This window comes from Squalius cephalus (genome assembly GCF_949319135.1).
Source record: "Squalius cephalus genome assembly, chromosome: 6".
In the NCBI taxonomy this organism is placed as follows: Eukaryota; Metazoa; Chordata; class Actinopteri; order Cypriniformes; family Leuciscidae; genus Squalius; species Squalius cephalus.
Window position 1 is genome coordinate 33,775,938 of NC_137127.1, and position 18,738 is coordinate 33,794,675.

The window sequence follows — 18,738 nt, forward strand, 5'->3', positions numbered from 1 at the left end:
CAGGTGGATGCTAATAAATCCAAAGGTTTAATATTCAAAAGGCAAAATACAAAGAACAGGAACGACACAGTGAGCTGATGCTCAAACATTGACCGACAATAGACTGGTGAAAGACAGGAACTTAAATACACAGAAGATAATGACTAATAACAGGTGATGGAAATCAAGATGATAGACTAATTAACAACACACAGGTGATAGAACTGAACTAATGACGATGATGACAGAATTCAAATGAAGACCGTGTCGATGAAACTAACAAAGTCCATGAAAACCAACAGAAAATCTCAGAAAACCTGACATTGAGAGATCTGTTAGTGCTTAATGTTCTGTTGGGATTAAAAGGGTTTCTGTTATCTGAGTTTTGTGGGTCACCATTGTGCTGAAAAGTAGAGCCTGTGCTTCAGTCCTGGAGAAGACCAAAAAAACATTGATGTTAAACTGCATGTTGCTTTATCTCAAAGGTAATTACTGTATTGCAATTAATTTTTTTTTTCTTTAATTCTTTATTCTCTTGTGGCTCGCGCACTGTCTTCAGTTGGACACTCGCTTCAATCTATCACCTTTACGGAGACTCTCTCTTCGTTCCGGTGAAGTCACAAAACAAAATGCACACAAACGTGTTCCTGCTTGATGGACAACCACTGATAAACATATTCGGTTTTGATGAGGGGAAAAACTATACGAGTGCGGACTAGAACCCAGAACCTCTGACACGCTTGGCAAAAGTTCTACCACTAGACCATGAAAATACGAAAGCAAATTATGTGGATCTATGCATTTATTCAAATGAAAATCCTCGACACTAACAATATATATTAGTAGATCTCATTAAATGACAAATTAAACCCAATGCACCATCGAACTTGGTTTCTGGACATCGTAACGTTTTCCCGAAAATTGTTATTGTACAAATATATTGAACATATATCTGATTTAGCAACCTCCTCCTCCCACCCACACCACAGTAAATGCACTCCAAGGCATTTCAGTGGGCCTTTAAAAATTACCATAATCTGGCTTTGTCTGTGGGGGCTGGTGTTGCAGGATAGCCACAGTAACCTTTGTGAATATGATATTTCCAAATGCATTAAAATGATGAAGTTACAGTTTTTTACATAATTTACATTATTGGCATTCTGTGTTGCAAATACTGCAGTGTTTTAACTACACTAAAGACCAGTGACATCATAAACTGGATTTGTCTAACTGTGCCAGATAAATGGATCAGTTTAAAGATCAAGCACATTTTGTTTTTAATAAATCACTCTTTGTTTCTTACAAGGACAATTTTGGGGGGGAAATTAAGATTTTCTAAGGTAGCACATAAAGGCATTTAAGGTTATCTGACTGTGTAGACCCTTGGGATATAAATGAGAGTTCATCTAAGAAATAGAGCAACAACTGGCTTAACTAAATCTAATTGTAAACCCTCTGCCCACATACATACTTGAGCTAATTAAGCACTTTCATTATTGCATTCCATAGCCAATGGAGTCATATGACTCTGATCGGACAGTTTAGTGCTGGAGTCTACTGAATGAGCTACAAACTTTGTTGGCTAATACAGCTGTTAAGCCAGTTATGTACCACTGAACTGTTAATTTATATTTTCAAATAAAGCTGTACATGTACTGTAAATGCTACGGTTTAAAAGTGTGTGTAACATGGTGTTGATTTAATCACAGCTTTTATTAAAAAAAAAAAAACAATATACAAAGAAAAACTAACTCAACAGCTTAACATTACTTAGTCAAGGCAAAAATTGACAATGATTAAAGACTATAGAGTGGTGCAGGTATGATGTAAATTTGTAGGCCAAATGCGGAGTCCAATATTCTACAACATAAAATACATCAGTATTACCCCACTCGTGATTTTTTGAAGCTGTTACGTGTCTTGAAAAAGGCAGTTGCTAACAAGTGGCTAAATAGGACTACAGAGGCAGTAGGGGAGATTAAACATGATCACGCCCAACAGGTAAGCTCAGTCCGCTTTTACAGCCTTGTTAAGCTTAGTTACTAATAACTTTTCTAACAAACTCTTTGGAAAAAAAAATGTTTCGATAAAAACTGAAAGAGTTGTCGGAAGTGGTCAAGTCAAGTCACCTTTATTTATATAGCGCGTTTTACAATACAGATTGTTTCAAAGCAGCTTTACAGAGATAAATAATGCAAAGTTTGTTTCTAGAACAAAATAGCATCACAGTCCAGCTTAAGTAAGTGCAGAGACGGTTCATTTTTGTTGTAAAAAAGTTGTTAATTTATTATATAGCCACTCTGGAGAAACAGTGATGTCATCGTCCAGTTCAGTTCAGTTCTCATATAATGGTGTCAGTGCTGGCAGATCAATAATATTGTTGAATATTAAATTAAATGTCCCCAACTAAGCAAGCCAAAAGCCAAAAGCAACAAAGGCGAAAAAAGGCGAAAAAGGTGACAGTGGCAAGGAACCAAAACTCCATCAGGTGACAGAATGGAGAAAAAAACCTTAAGAGAAACCAGGCTCAGTCGGGGGGCCAGTTCTCCTCTGGCCAACAAACGAACAGTGTATGGGTAACACTTTAGAATAATGGTCCATCATTAATAAGTAACTATGCAGGAGGTAATGCAGGACTATTTAGTAGTTCTACATAAACACTTCAGCTACTATTAACTAATATGGAAACAAGCCTAACTAATCAGTAAGTAATATCGAATTTAAGACTAAGATAGTTCCTAATTAGGTCATCAATAATTATGACCGCCGCTAGCATAGCTAGCGAAAGCGGTCATATAGGGATTGTCAAAGTTTTTTTTTTTTTTTTTTTCGTCATCTACTGAATTTTTCGTCAACGATACCAGGGACACCGAAACACCGGGGAACATGAAATTTGGTGGGCATGTAGCCCCACTAGACTTTTACGGAAAAATTTCGTTTGGTCCCCGGGGGCCACTCCCCCCCCCCGCACTGGGCCCCCCCAAACCCAAAAAATGCAGTTTTTCCTAAATAACTACCTGAACCGTGGCACCAAGGATGAAGAAATTTTTATGGTATGTTGCTCCTAAGGGCCCACATCAACCTAGCCCATAATCACTCATTTGTGATTTGCGCCCCTCCCATAAAAAATGAAAATGCAATATTATTCTGCTTTAATCGCCCCTATCTTCAGTTGAGATGTTCAGAACTGCACCATATTTCATGTGTATGATTAACTTGACATCCTCTGGGGGTATGCTAAGTTTCGTAGAATTTCATCCATGGGGGTGTATAAAATAAATTCATTTATGTGCACATTTAGTGACTGTACACTCATCGGCCTGTAGATGGTGCTGTTGAGCGAAGGGTTGCTGGTTTAGGATGATACTGTCACACACACACATGCAGGAATACAAACAAACGCAAGCATGCACACACACTGACATCCACACGCACAGACACACACACACAAACACACACGCGCACACACATGTACGCACGCACACATACACAGACACACACATACACAAACACATACACACACACACAGACAGACATGCACATACTACTACTTGTTTTAGGTATCAGCCATATACCCGATTTACCAATACCCAATGTGTTATGCTTGGGCAGTATACTAATGACGTGGGTGGGACATGTTTCATGCCATGTTAGATCACATCCTGAGAGTCTACGCTTTCAGAAAATATATAGTTTATATAGTTGAATCAGTTTTCTCTTCATGGTACAGACCAAAATGTATTATGTGTACACTTTCTTCACCTAAATCCATAAAATCCCATTAATTTCAATGGGACATTTACTTAAGTGTTCTACTAGGTACAGTGGGAATGAGTTTAATTTTGTTAACATTGTTTTTTTACAACTCTGGGACCAGGGCTACAAGATAAAACCACTTTTTTGGGGAAAAAATGTTTTTTATTTCAGTAAAACACAACAAACCCATGCCAAAGTCAGATAACTGACTTTTACCATCAACAGGTACCTCAACCGTTTGGTAGAGGTTTGTAGAAATTGAATGGGAGGGTCCTTTGAAAAAAAAATCACAGATTTTTCATACTTAGTATGTATAAGTATATTTTTTGTGGAAAGCCAGTGCAGGCCTGAGCAGCGGTCATATTTTGTACCGCCATGCGGTACATCTAGTTTACTTAATGAGATTGGCATCATTAAGAACTAATTGGTAATTACGACAAATTATAAAGAATTACTAATTAATTACTAATCACAACATTAACGTGTCTGAGACGTTAGCAATTGTGTTTTTTTACTCTCTACGTGGTCATAAAATGCATCACTAATTATTCAAGTGTTACCTAGTCACTATACAGGAACTACTAGTGATCTGGACAATTATTTTAAAGTGAAAAACTGTATTGTAAACTGTTTTGAATCTGTGATTTCATAAGCCCTGCTTGGATAAATAAGGTCTCCTTTGTTTCTTTTTTAGAACCTACCCAAGATTTGGTCTGAGAGATCGTGATTTTGCTTCGGTTCTTGATATGGCAGGGCTTGTTTTATTCTGCTTTACAGTCTTGCAATTTCCCAAGTTCCCTTGTGTATCTTGCATGTCTCTCAGATATATATTTCTCGTGTATATTGAAATTTTTCTTTATCTATTTAGTATTTTGATATCCTACATAGTTCTGCAAAGCCAAACTTATCCAATAAGTTAGGAATGAATCTCATGAATATAATGCCAATTAAGTAGTTGCTATGGCATATGCATTACAGACTATATGAGCCATATGTGATTAGCCTATATGAATTTAAGGTTTCATTGTTTTGACAATAAGTGATTCCCCAGAGGTCAACAAGGGTTGCCATTTAGAACTGTCCATGTTTTAAATGCTAGCTGACTAGATCAAATTATACTCAAAGACAGCAATACAGTAGCTGGACGGACCTTTAATTCTGTATACATACACAACATACATATGCAGGACTTATAATGATTTGAGACTGAGGGCCCTATCACACATCTGGCGCAATGCAGCGCCAGGCGCAACGCAAGTGTTTTCTGCTAGTTTCAGCCCGACGCAGTTATCATTTTTACGTCCTGCGCCACGTTGTACAAATAGCAAATGCATTTGCGCCCATTTGTGTGCCCATGGGTGTGCTGGTCTGAAAACGAGGTGTGTTCAGGCGCATTGTTGGTACATTGCTATTTTGAGGCAAATGAAATAGACTGTGCCATTGACCAACTGAAATATGTATTTTTGTTATTTAAAGACAGCGTTAGTAATGTGCGCGTATAGGCAGGTCCACAACGCACATACACTTTGTCCCGTAGATGGTCTGCTCGCGCACTTTTCCTCGCTTTCCATTTCTCGCTAGAGAAGCATTCAATTTTTCGGCTTACAAATTCCAACCCTTTTAGACCATGCGCCAGGTGCACTGAGCATTTTTCCCATCGTTAAACTGGCAAAAGTGGATTCGGACATGCCCTAAGTGCACTTGCGGCGTGCGCTTTAGACCATGCGCTTAGATTGTCAAAATAGAGCCCTGAAATGTTCTCCTAAATCTGAACCGGCATCTTAAAATTTAATTAAGACATGAAGTTTTGAACTCAGATTATACACTGACTTTAATAACTTTAATATTAGCAGTTTTATTTACCCAATCTAGCTTCTGGTCTTTGAAAATAGGTCATAATGTACCATGTGCTCACTTTTATTTAACCAAAATACTGGTGATAAAAGCAACTTGCTTCTGGACTTGTGTGTATGTCAAGTCAAGTTTATTTGTACAGCGCTTTTCACAATACACATTGTTACAAAAATAATCATGATGTTATTGTTAATAATATTTTAATATCTCCATGCCTTATTGTCACAATTAGCAGATTAGAGCTGGTTCACAATTTGCTTTACATTAATATACCATATGTATGCAGGTAAAGTTGGATATACTTGTATATCTGACTTTATATAGAGAAATGTGCGCCATTGGTGTTTAGCATCTAAAAATGGCCACCTATGTCTAAAAACATCTAACAAGTTTGACACCCATGTACTAGTGGCCACTTACTAACCTGGCTTGTAAAGGGACAAACATTACGTCGGAGAGAAAAGATTTGTACGTTTTTTTGGTTATCTCTGATTGATGTTTTAGTACTTTAAGACACAATTTGTCACACTGTGACAGATGCTCACATGCACACAAAGTTTTGCTTTATGAACAGGGTAATTTAGTCAAGCTCTCCATAAATAGTAACAGCACCAGTCTGTCTGTAATCTGACAAAGGTTATGCTGTTTGGTAAAAGTAAAAAAAGAAGAAGAAAGTATTCTTATACATAGTCTTTGTGTTATTTTATTTTTTTTAAGAAAATGCCTCTTGGATTCTGTGTATGTTAAAACAAGAGAACCATGTGTTTTCGATGAGGGACAGAAGATTTAGTGGCTTAATGAAATGGCATGTGGCCCTGATGGCTGCCATCACTCAAATCAGTTCTCTTGCCCACAGCCACATCTCAAACACGTGAAAAAGCTTGTGATGAGCTTAAATTACACCAAACAGGAAAAGAAGGTCAAAAAAGTCAATAGAGTATCTAATGGATTAAAAAGTGATAAAAGACACACAAAAAATAACAAATTTAAAAAGCTGCTTGTCAAGCTTTCACCACATACTTCTGATCAAGAGAATCACATTTCAGTTGATGTGGTTGATATTATTGTGGTGGGGGAAATTTTTTTTTTTTCTTTTCATTTTATGACTATTCTGAAAACAGCAGCACTGGATAAAAGGTAGAAACTATAGGATTCATTGAGCAGACAACTGCTGTTCTTACACAAAGGATTTCTCATCAAAACACTATTTGTTCAAATGAACCTGTAAATAGCACTGATTTAAAAACTGTGGTGATGCATTTTCAATATGCTCTTCATATTTTCTTATTACAGCAATATGAACATTAAAAGATTGTTATTTATAATAACAGGTAAAACAACTCTTGAAGAATGCATGCATTACTGAATGAACGATTTATGTCTTCTTGGTTCTTGTTCAGGTCTTCATTCACTTTAATTTTATTTTTTGTAATTTCTAATTCTCCCAGTGACCCTGCAGAGGATAAACACTTTGGGGAATGGATGGCTTCAATATGATGGAGTTCTAATACTCATCAGGTTATCGGGTTAATGGGTTAAACTATCCCATTAAGCATTGTTTTAGTAAATCAAAAATAGAGTTGTTTAAATGGTTATGTATTTTATAAAAAACTAAAAGTTTATGTCCCTCTTTCAGCAGTAGGCTACATTTTCTATAAAGAGAGGGAGTCATTAGGACGATCCCTGTGAATAAGGCTGAACATTGGACATTAATGTCAGCACAGATATTCCTCCACGCGTTTCTAAAAACAAACAAACAAACAAACAAACAAACAAACAAACTCCAGAAAGAATATATCACATTGCAAAGCACCATGAACAAAGAATTATTTCTTTGAGCGTCTTGCGCAGCTCCTGACTGCGATACGCGTAAATGAGAGGGTCTATAAGCGAGTTGCATATGATAAGAATCAGAAACAGGTTGAAATGGCTGAAATAACACTTGCAGTAAGGGTTTGTGGGACAGGTGAGGATAAGGATGAGGTGGAGAAAAAACGGCCCCCAGCAGATGATGAAAACCCCGAGCAGTATAGTCAGAGTGATGGCTCCCTTCATGCTAGTGGCTTGCCGGCGGCTCTTGTGGAGGGCCATGATGCGTCTGGAGTGGACGTGCGCCAGGATGAACATGTGCAGGTACAAAACCGCCGTGAACACCAATGTCACGCCGAAAAACGTGACGAGACAGGCGATGACCGCGTTATCAGTGTGATAAACGATAAATAAAGAGCTAGAGGTGATGCTGGTGAGCCACACCACCGCGATAATGGCCACGGCGCGCTGCGTGGTCATGATGCTGTGGTACCGGAGTGCGTAAAAGATGGTGATATAGCGGTCCGCCGCAATAGTGCACAGGAACGACAACGAGGACACGACAGAACTGCAGATCATAATGTCTATCACATTGTCTAAGTGCTGTAACATCTTTGCAGTGACGAGCAGCAGCCCATGCTCCGTCAATAACATGAAGAGCGTCTCCACCACATTACTTACGCTCACCAGCATGTCCGACACCGCCAGACAGCAGATGAAATAATACATAGGCGAGTGGAGATTCCTGTTCTTGAAGATGGCCACCACCACCAAAATGTTTTCCACCAAACTGATCAAGCCGAGCATTAGAAACAATTCCTGGGGGATCATGATTTGGGCGATCCCTGTTGTATTCATGTCACCGGGAGTTGCACTGCTGTTCAAAGTGATGTTATTGTCAGTATTATACATGTAGTCCATGTGTTTCATGCTGAAGTGATGGCGCAACGAGTCGTTCATGCTCCTTCAGTTAGTTACCGTCGTCATTCAGTCCTTTTGAGTCTGTTAGATGTAATTTTCCTTCACCACACCTTCAATATTAAAACAATTAAGACAGTTCAGTATGTCACAACGACCAGTTCTGGCAAATCCAAAATGAGATATTTTAATATTAGAGATTTTAATCGAAACGATTATACAGCTATAAGTAATGAACACAAGCATGTTATACCTTTCAGTATTTCTGCTGCACACAACGCAGTCGAAGTCCGCAAACATGCGCTCTTTACCGCCTCAGACTCGTACCGACTATTAAGAGTCAGAGTAATTTGTTCTTTGCATTTTATAATAATTTAGATTCTATCGCATCTGCGTTGTCGAGATTTGAAACTCACCAAAGTAGTAATTAATGTTATGTGAAACTAAAAACGCACGATGGTCCTCAAAGAAGGCAGCGGTCACAAAAACTAAACAAAACAAACAAACAAACAAACAAACATAAACTCATAAAACAAGAGCTCATTTTATTGATTCCGTCTTCTCCTCTAAATGCAATAATGAAAATGATCACTGTCTCTCCCCCTTCTCTGTCATCTAATCCGATCACATGACACAAACCACAAATGTAAAAAGCTCATTTTGCTCTAAATTTAGTGCCTAAGCTTTATGAATATCACACATCATGTGGTTGTCCGTCAGTGTGTAGGTTACAGAGAAAATTCTTAATAGGCTGTTATACTTTTCCTATGCAACTCTCAGTAATTTATGGTATTAGTTAATTGACCATACATATAAAATTCCTTTAACCCTCTGGGGTTGACAAACATAATAGAAAATAATAGAAAAGTAAATCATAATAAATAAATAAAAACATTAATTAAAATAGAAAACATTGATCAATGATTGGTTTATTCAGTTTGATTGACTGAACACCGCTGTTATTTATATTGTCCTCATTACATTCCAAGTAATATAATCCAGCTGATTTGGTGGTCTCAAGCTAGTGCATGCTACCAAATCACGCACTCCCTCTGGTGTTCTGTTGGATAAATGAGAACTGCAAGAACCACTGGCACCATTAGCAGCCCAAAGCATAGTGTCATTCTGTGAAAAATAAGCATTTTGAAAAGGCTTTTTTAAAGAAAACTTAGACTTTTTCAGACAAAGAATGTTATTAAGTGCCAAAAACACTGTGTGTTATTGTGTTGTGTTTTGTGTGGGCATATAGCTTTCTTTTGTTTGTTTCTATGTGCTCCAACCCACCCTGTTTCACCTGTAATCCATCTGATGTCCCTCGTTACCATCCTAATTTCCTTCCCTATTTCCTTCCCTTTGCTCTCAGTCCTGTGCCAGATCATTGCCCACCCCAGGGGGCAGTTTTTGATTGTATTGTTTTATTTGTTGAATAAAATCCCATTGAACTATGTATTTGAGTGCTCACTCAGTGCTTCAACCCCAAACCTGACACCCCTTATAAAATATATATAATCATTACATGGACTAATACTTTAATATATTTATGCTTTGCAAAACACTTTTTGTGTTTAGTTAATTTTATCAAATGTTATGGACACAGATTTACAGTTTACAATTCACATTTATTTGTATAGCACTTTTCACAAGACATATCATTTGTTAGCAGCTTTACAGAAAATGCATGTATCTAAATTACAATTTAGAGTGATCTGTTATCAGAGGTGACTGTGTCCAAGTAAAGTCCATATTTCAGAAATGTACAGTTACATAATACAAATTATGCAGTCAGCTAACATCATGTCTTAATTTTAGGAAGAAACAATGAGCTCACTAAAGTAATTATAACAAGTTGTGAACATAATGATTACAATATATAGAAAATGTGGCAGTGTTGCATGTTGATTCAGAGTTGGCGTCATCTGAAAGTCCTTGAAGGAGTTGGAGTCATTGTTGTCCTGCATCCTTGATAAACGAGCAACAATTTGTCCAAAATGCAGCTGCTAGAGTTCTTAAGAAGATATGATCATAGAACACCAATTTTATCATCTCTACTCTGGTTACCTATTAAAGGTCCCGTATTATGCCCCTTTTCACTAGATGTAAAATAAGTCTCTGATGTCCCCAGAGTGTGTATGTGAAGTTTTAGCTCAAAATACCCAACAGATCATTTTTTACAGCATGTTTAAATTGTCATTTTTCTCAGTAACGGTGTTCATTTCGAGTCGGACAATAATGCCTACAGAGTCAGAGTGCTGTATAGAGATGGAACAGGTATAGTTTAGTAGTTTAATTACGGTTATAAGTTAACGTATTTGTCATTTGCTTGTATATTAGCCTACAAGTCTGCTGTTTCGGACCAGGTCCTTATGATGATCAAACATATACTGATGAGTTTAATAAAGTTTATTGTACATCACACAAAAGATGAAGCGTCAGTTTTACTTCAGAAAATCACCGTAAGAGCTGAGTAAACACAGTAAGTTATAAGAAGTGCGCATGTACATAAACGAATTTCTGTAGAGTTGAGGGAGCATTTTCTTTTTTTTAAAAAATAATTCCACCTCGTCTTGGCTGCCTCAGATTTCGGGAGTAAATAGAGAGGGCTATGTGGATTAATACATCCAGCCACACAACACCTACAACGTTCTCGTCAGTGCAGCAGCTGTGAACGCGATCAGGGCGGGTCTATGTTGAAACGGCAGTGTCTGTCAACACTCGTGGGCGGGGCCTGTGCTTAGTGACGTCACTAAAACAGCATTCTGAAAACAGGTCGTTGGGAGACACTGCTGATGATTTATGGGGATTAATAAAAAAGGAGTGAGTGGATTTTTATCACTATTGGCTGGTTGTGTACACACACTGCCAACACACATGTACAGTATGTCCAAACAGCATGCAAAAGTGAATTTTGCATAATACGGGACCTTTAAGTTCTATATCAATTGCAAAGTATTGCTACTGACCTATATGGCCCTAAATGATTTAGCTCCTGTGTATTTAACTAATCTTCTATCACCTTACAATCCATCAAGCTCTTTAAAGGAGTAGTTCACTTTAAAATAAAAATTACCCCATGATTTACTCACCCTCAAGCCATTCTATGTGTAGGCTATATGACTTTCTTCCTTCAGACGAATACAATCATAGTTATATTAATAAACACCCTGACGCTTCCGAGCTTTATAATGGCAGTGAATTGCAACCATCATATTGAAGCTCAAAAAAGTGTATTTGTCTTGTGTATTTTTCTTACACAAACTCATCCCTTTGCTTCAGAAGGCCTTTATTAACCTCCCGGAGCCGTGTGGAGTTAGTTCTGATGTGCTTTTTTGAGCTTCAAACTGATGGTTGCAATCCACTGCCATTATAATGCTCAGAAGCGTCAGGGTGTTTATTAATATAACTCTGATTGTATTCGTCTGAAAGAAGAAAGTAATATACACCTAGGATGGCTTGAGGGTGAGTAAATTATGGGGTAATTTTCATTTTAAAGTGAATTACTCCTTTAAGGTCACAAAACTCTGGGCTTCTGATAGTGCCTAAGTCCACTAAGTCCTCACATTTGGCTCCTAAACTTCCTGATAATGTTCAGGGCTCAGACTCATTCTCCCGGTTTAAATCTAGATTAAAGACGCATCTCTTTAGCCAAGCATTCATATAATGCATTCATATAATGCATCTCTTTATCTTTTACAGTTATGTCAGAACAAATGCACATGATTATCCTTGCTAAATGTTATGAAAAGCAGCTATGCTAATTATTTTCTATTTGTAGAGTTCAGATGCAAAAGCCTCTAAGTGCCATCTGAAATTTTATTCTAGAATGATCATTTTTATGAAGCTCGTATATTTAAGGTCAGTAATTTCACTTAAATGGCAATGAAAATTACCTATGAATTGTCATTTCAGTGAAATTACTGAACTTAAATACAAGCTTGATAAAAATGATCATTCTAGAAGAAAATTTCAGATGGCACTTAGAGGCTTTTGCATCTGAACTCTTCATTTGCTTCTCTGTTTTACCTCTGGATGCCCATCCTGAGGTAACTAGAGAGTATGTCAGCTCCAGTTTGAGTCTTTAGTATGCCATTTATTTTTTCCAAAGTTACTCCTGTTAAATTCAGGTATCTCTCTGCTGCCCTTATAATCATTTTAATTCTCTTAGTTCTGCTTTCGGTTTGCGCAGAACAATTTATCACTTCAGCCATAAAGGAAACAAATTAAATTTTTCCAATCACCAATCTATCCTCGTTTATCTTTCTCTGAACCAATACATCTCCAGTCATTCCTGTGTATTTATCTCTCTCCGTGTCTGCTCATTTTGTTTTTCTTTCTGGGCTGCTTCAGCATGTCAACCCCTCAGATAATCTCACATTTTTTAACTTTCACAGCATGTTTGTGAGCAATGCATCCCCCAAATCCAGCACTATGCTCACCACCACAATTGAAGGATTTTGCCTTCACTCCTTCATCACATTTACCACATTCATGGTCACCCCCATATCATCATTTACCTCTGCAAACTGAACCAACATGTCCATACTTCTGACACTTGAAGCATCTTAGTGGAGGAGGTACGTATGGTCTTACTGGGTAATTTACATTGCCTATTTTTCTCCATCTGGCATTCTTTCTTTCATCAAACTGAGGCATAACCGATGTTTCCACCACACAGAGGCGAATAGGTGTCTTTTTTCAGTAGATTTGTAGTTGGAAAAAACAAAGCATAAAAAAATAATTCAAAATGAAGCATAAATAAGGAGTAGACTGATTAACTCATTCAGTTCATTATTAATGTATTTTATTTTGGGGATTTTGGATTTTGTTAGACTATAACTAACAGGCTACTCAGACATCTTGAAAAAGAATGTACTTGCATAAGCCTATAATTTCACTTCATGTGATAAAATCTCACATCAAGATTTTATAAAAGAATCAAGAAAATTAGTCTGCAATCAACAATCAATATAAAAGGAATCAGGGTTGATTCTAAAAATGTTGGAATGGACTTTGGTCATAAGTAACTCTATATGGAGCCTCATGTCTCTTGCCTCTGTGTAATATGTTAAAATATTTATATTATTATAAAGTAATTTAGACTCAAGGACACACCCAACACTATATTTATACCCTGTGAATATTTATGCACACATTCAAATTATTCTTTTTTGAGTACAAGCAACAATGCATGCTGCATACTTTTCTTTTTGTCATGTATGACCTTTCCCTGTAAATCCTATTTGTGAATCCAGAAATTTATGAAAGACACTTTAATGGAAAAATATTCATTCAAATTTGGACAATTCAGATTTTTATATCAACAGAGAACAGACTAATATATATTGTTAAAGTAGGTTACTCTCCAATTAGTTGAAAACTACTCATTAACAATTAGAAATTATGATTTTAAATGTTAGAAAAATAACAATCAGAATAAGATCACATTAACAGCGCTTGTTAGACTATAAAATAAATAATTCCACTTAATAGCTACCAAAGGACACTGTAGAAATGTATTAATGCTGAAAACTAATAAAAAACAACAAAAAAACATGTAAGGCTTGTTCATGCTCGATTTGAGCTGGCATTTGCAACTGAGTGGTAGCACACACAATCATTTCTAAATCAGAGGGAATATGAGGACATAAAATCTTAACACAAAGCCCCTATTATTTTGTGACCTATGGTTTTACTGCTTCTTAAACTGGCATAAACTCTTTCATAATTTCGCAACAACAAGAATATGAAAGAGCTGTTAAAAATTCTGAAAATATTATATTACATCTGTAAACATTTCCACAATTATTCTGGCACATAAAGGCTTCTGGCTTCATAAAGTGGCCTCAAAAAAGTGCCCTTTTCTTCATACATTCCTTAAATTTTTTTTACTCGATACCAAGTGGTTCATTTGGATAATGGATCATTTGAAATGTGGTTCAGAAAGTGATGGAGGCATTAACATTATTTGTCCATTAAAATTCTTACACAACATTATTCCTGTGCTCACAGTATCATAATATCATATTATTCTGGGGGACCACACAGGACAATTGTATAATTGTATAATATAGTGTGACAATAATAATTATAATAATAATATTTTTTATTTATATTTTATTTATATTTATACATTATTTAAGGATGCGTTACAAAGTAGATATAATACAAAGTGACATTTTGAGTCATTTTACTTGGGGCATCAAGTTTCTATTCAGTCTGTCTGCTTGTCATTATTTACAATTTAGCAGGTTATATCAGCAAGCATTTTTTCAGCACTTCTTTATATATTGGTTGTTCTATATGAGATCATGAGCAGCCTGAAGGTGCGGTTGTCCTGAGCCTGAGCGAGAGGTGATTTCTCACATGAATATTCCTCATGACCCAGCTTTTAGCCTCAGGTGAACTGGCAAACAAGGCCAGTATTTCAGATATTCCTCCACCCACAATTACCCATTAACACCATTAAATGATCATGTGGTGCCTTGAAAGGGAAAAATCGCAAAACCACAGCAATCTCAAAGCACATCTTGCTTGTTTGTTTGTTTGTTGGATGGACGTGTGGTTTTGGGCTGTTTGTAGACTCTCACAGACCATATGAGATATGTTCAAGGGTTTTATTCTAAAGATAGTGTAAAAATTCTATAGATAAATAGACTAGTGACAAAATGACAAAATATAAGTCAGTGTTGTGAGCTAGTGACACATTTATTAACCTCAATCCTCTGTTCAGGTAATTTTGACCACCTTTCATGAGACTCACACAAACAGAGTACTTCACTGCCAGAGCCATAATGCAGCACACGGCTTGCATACAAAGATGACAGAAGATGATGATGATGACAAAGCAAATTTAAATACATTTAAATGAAGTGTCAGTAGAAAGAAGTGAGACTAATAGGAACGACCCCAAACTATAGCTCAGTTTCTCTATGATATAACCTAGAGAGCTTATGATTCTTTTTCAACATTGTCGTTGGACGTCTATAATGATCTGAAGGAAGAGATACTCAGCCGTGTCCGACTGTTATGTACAGTGTAGGTTCTTCTCCTTGTTACTTGAACCCATCAGGCAAGTCAGCTCACATGCCTCTCATAGCAATGAAATGTTCAGAGATGTCCCACCCTCTGCAGGCACCAGTGAAAGTGGTTGAAACTTTAAAATTAAAACAGACAAGATAGTTCACCCTCTCACACTATGTCCCTCTTAGCAGCATAAACTAAAACTACACCAAAGTGGTGGGAGGAGATGATGATGGCTATTTGGGGAGGGTCAGGACCCCCGAGAGGAAGATTCCATGGAGGAACAGGCAGAAGTCACGACCATCGTAGTGCCTGTACACGGAGGAAGCCCTGATGGAGCCGGAGGGATGAACCCAGAGGAAAAAAATATTGCTCAGTGGTTGCTTTTCCTAAGCTCAGGAGACTTAGTTGTGATTCTCATATATCCCTCCTTGTTGTATCAATAGCATTTTCTTAGGAGAAAAAAAAAAGTAGACACAAATGAGACATGAAAAATATTTGAGAGCCAAAGTGTCATAAACCGGTCTCTTCCTTCTGTTTGTTCTTCATTCACACACACGCACACACATACAGCTGATTCCTATTATCTCAGCGCTCGCGCTGCGCACACACTCTAATCATTCCCATTCATGTTTCTCTTACTCACCTCTCTCGCAGCTGTTTCCCATCATGATCAACACTTACACTGATTATCTCTCACCTGATCCGCTTCTCCCTCTAATTCTCTCGGCTACTTCTAGTCACTGTTCGCTCTGTCTCCTTGTCGGATTATTGTTGAACGTTGAGCTTTCGCTCTGTCTCTTCGTTTCTATCTCATCAGCATTTATTCTCTGGAGAGATTCCCTGTCTTGTCTAGTCCTGTCTTGTCCTGTTGTTACGTGAGTAAGAGTTGGAGGTTCACCTTCTGTCTGTGGACCATCACCCACCAGCCGTCTGCGAGTTATTTGCACCGGGCACGAGGACGGAGAACTGTTGTTGCTCATTGATCTCCTGGCGCTGGTTCTACCTCCTATCCATCAAGGATCTTCATTTTGTTATTTACAGATCTGCGTCTGTTGACGGCAGTCTCCTTGTTTGAAGTTACTGAACAATAAACTGTACTGTATAACCTCTGCTTTTGGGTCCTCTATTCGAACTGTGACACAAAGAGTCAAAAATGAGAATGCGGTAGAAGAAACCGAGAACATCTCTTTATTGTCTTGCTGCAATCTCTTTCAAGACTCCATTATATGAATATTTTATTGCTCAGAGGTAGCTCTTTTTAAGCTCATGAGACTTAGTTGAGATTCTCAAATATCTCTCATTTTATAAACCGTGTATCAGATGTTTCTCCTAAAATTTCTTAGGAGAAATAAAAGTAGATGCAACTGAGACATTAGAAAGTTCTGAGAAAAAGGAGTCCAAAATGAGAATGGGCTATGAGAAATTGGGGAAATTGCCATTGGGGTTTTTCACCTTTAATGGACAGGACAGTTGGAGGAAAGACAGGAAACAATGGGATTTTTTTTTTGTCTTGTACAAACCATTTTGGATCCATGTCATTATTAGGTCATAATTTTCTCTATTAAATCATTGTGCAACAAAACACACTGTCTAAACGACCTTAAATATGACAATGCATGTATTGTGTTTGATTGAAATTGTGTGGATGAATGAGATTGAAGCTACCCAAAGTGAAGACTTTTTTTTTGATCTCTCTCACATCTCAAATGTTTCTGCTAGACATAAATGAGGTTACTTTTACATCAAATGGAGACTTTTGTTTGAGTCGCTTCTCACACGTTTCTCCTGAGGCAAAAAATTCTTACTCTCTCCAAATTGTCACCTTTAAAGTTTTAGAAGAGATCTCATCATCATCACAGACTGTGCTCATATTTTTCTCCTTAGCTTGAGACACTGGATCACTCGTATTTGTCCCCACTAAAGTTTAGAAGAGATCTCAGCAACTCAAACATTGCTACCATATAATATATATATATATTTAGAAGAGATCTCATCATCATCATAGACTGTGCTCATATTTTTCTCCTTAGCTAGAGACACTGGATCGCTCGTATTTGTCCCCACTAAAGTTTAGAAGAGATCTCAGCAACTCAAACATTGCTACCATATAATATATATATATATATATATATATATATATATATATATATATATATATATATGGTATATATATGTTACAAAGAGGAAAGAGGTTTGTGAGGAAAATAAATGATGACTGTACCCACAACAGCACTGTCGTGCAAGGTGTATTTTATTTTCAGCACCGAAGATATAACAAAAAAAAAAAAAAAAAAAAAATCCACAAGTGCTGGGGTAAAGATATATACAGTGTAGCTTCAAAACCCCAAAATACAAAGTGACAAAGAAACAACAAACGGGAAAATAAAGATGAAAAGAATATATATATAAAATATACACAAAGGGTATCTTCAATATACTCGCTTGGATGAATCGCTCATGGCACCACAGTTGCACGCTCACGTCCGACTTGATTAACAAGTCCTAAATTTGAGTTTGGTCTCCTCTTTTATAGGCCAGACTCCGCCCCCTCTATGGACATACCATTGCGTTAGTAATTAAATCATCAATCTTTCATTAAACTTTAACTATATGCAATAGATATAGTTTTAAACAAATCCTCATATAAACATAAACAAAATGACAACACAATGACACAAATGTCTGACACTATCTTTCTTATTTGTCAGTCCCCCTACAAACAACAAATATGGTTTCACTGGACTCTGAGTGTAGTGTGCCGGCACGGCGCCAACAGTGATGTCATAAGCATGCGCCGCTCACCCGATCGGTTTCGCTGCTGCCAACAGCCAGTACGGCTACACCAAAACACTCGCGACACACGACAAACAAATCACAGAATACACAACACATAAACAAGACAAAATGTGTGTGGTGTACTATGTATCCAACGAAAGGATCACCACCTTATCGTGGTGGAGCGTTTTGTGCACGTCTCCATGACCCCTAGAGCTATGTCGGCAGGAGTCTTGTACTCTCTTGTACTCCTGGCAGGGTCACCCAAGCCGAACAGGTCGAAGGGTAGAGACCAGACAAAGAGCGATCCCACTGGCCCTCCAGGTTGGGGGTTGGGCGATGGGCTAACTACCCGTCCCCGGAAAAAATAAATTGGTTACAGAAACCGAAACTATGGAAACTCTATCCCTTACTGAACGAAGCCTAACTGACGACCCACGTGTGGGATGTATGAACCGCCTGAGGCAAACTCACCAGAGACCCCAGGGAGGGAAATGTCTGCTGAAGCTGAAATCAAGAACGAGAATTGGGTGTTGGAATGTCAGAACACTTTACCAAACTGGAAACCTGACCAAAGAAATGCAACGATACAACCTAAGCATTGTTGGTGTATGTGAGAGCCGATGG

General features: G+C 37.5%; 1 protein-coding gene across 1 annotated transcript; it reads right to left on the minus strand.

Annotated features, from left to right (window-relative positions):
- Positions 1-7,091: 7,091 nt before the first annotated feature.
- Positions 7,092-8,901, minus strand: mc1r (melanocortin 1 receptor). Its single transcript, XM_079874901.1, has 2 exons — positions 8,570-8,901; positions 7,092-8,429 (listed from the first exon to the last, which is right to left on the minus strand). The coding sequence occupies exon 2, from the start codon at positions 8,356-8,358 to the stop codon at positions 7,387-7,389; it is 972 nt and encodes a 323-aa protein (XP_079731027.1). The 5' UTR covers positions 8,359-8,429; positions 8,570-8,901; the 3' UTR covers positions 7,092-7,386.
- Between the last annotated feature and the right edge of the window lie 9,837 nt (positions 8,902-18,738).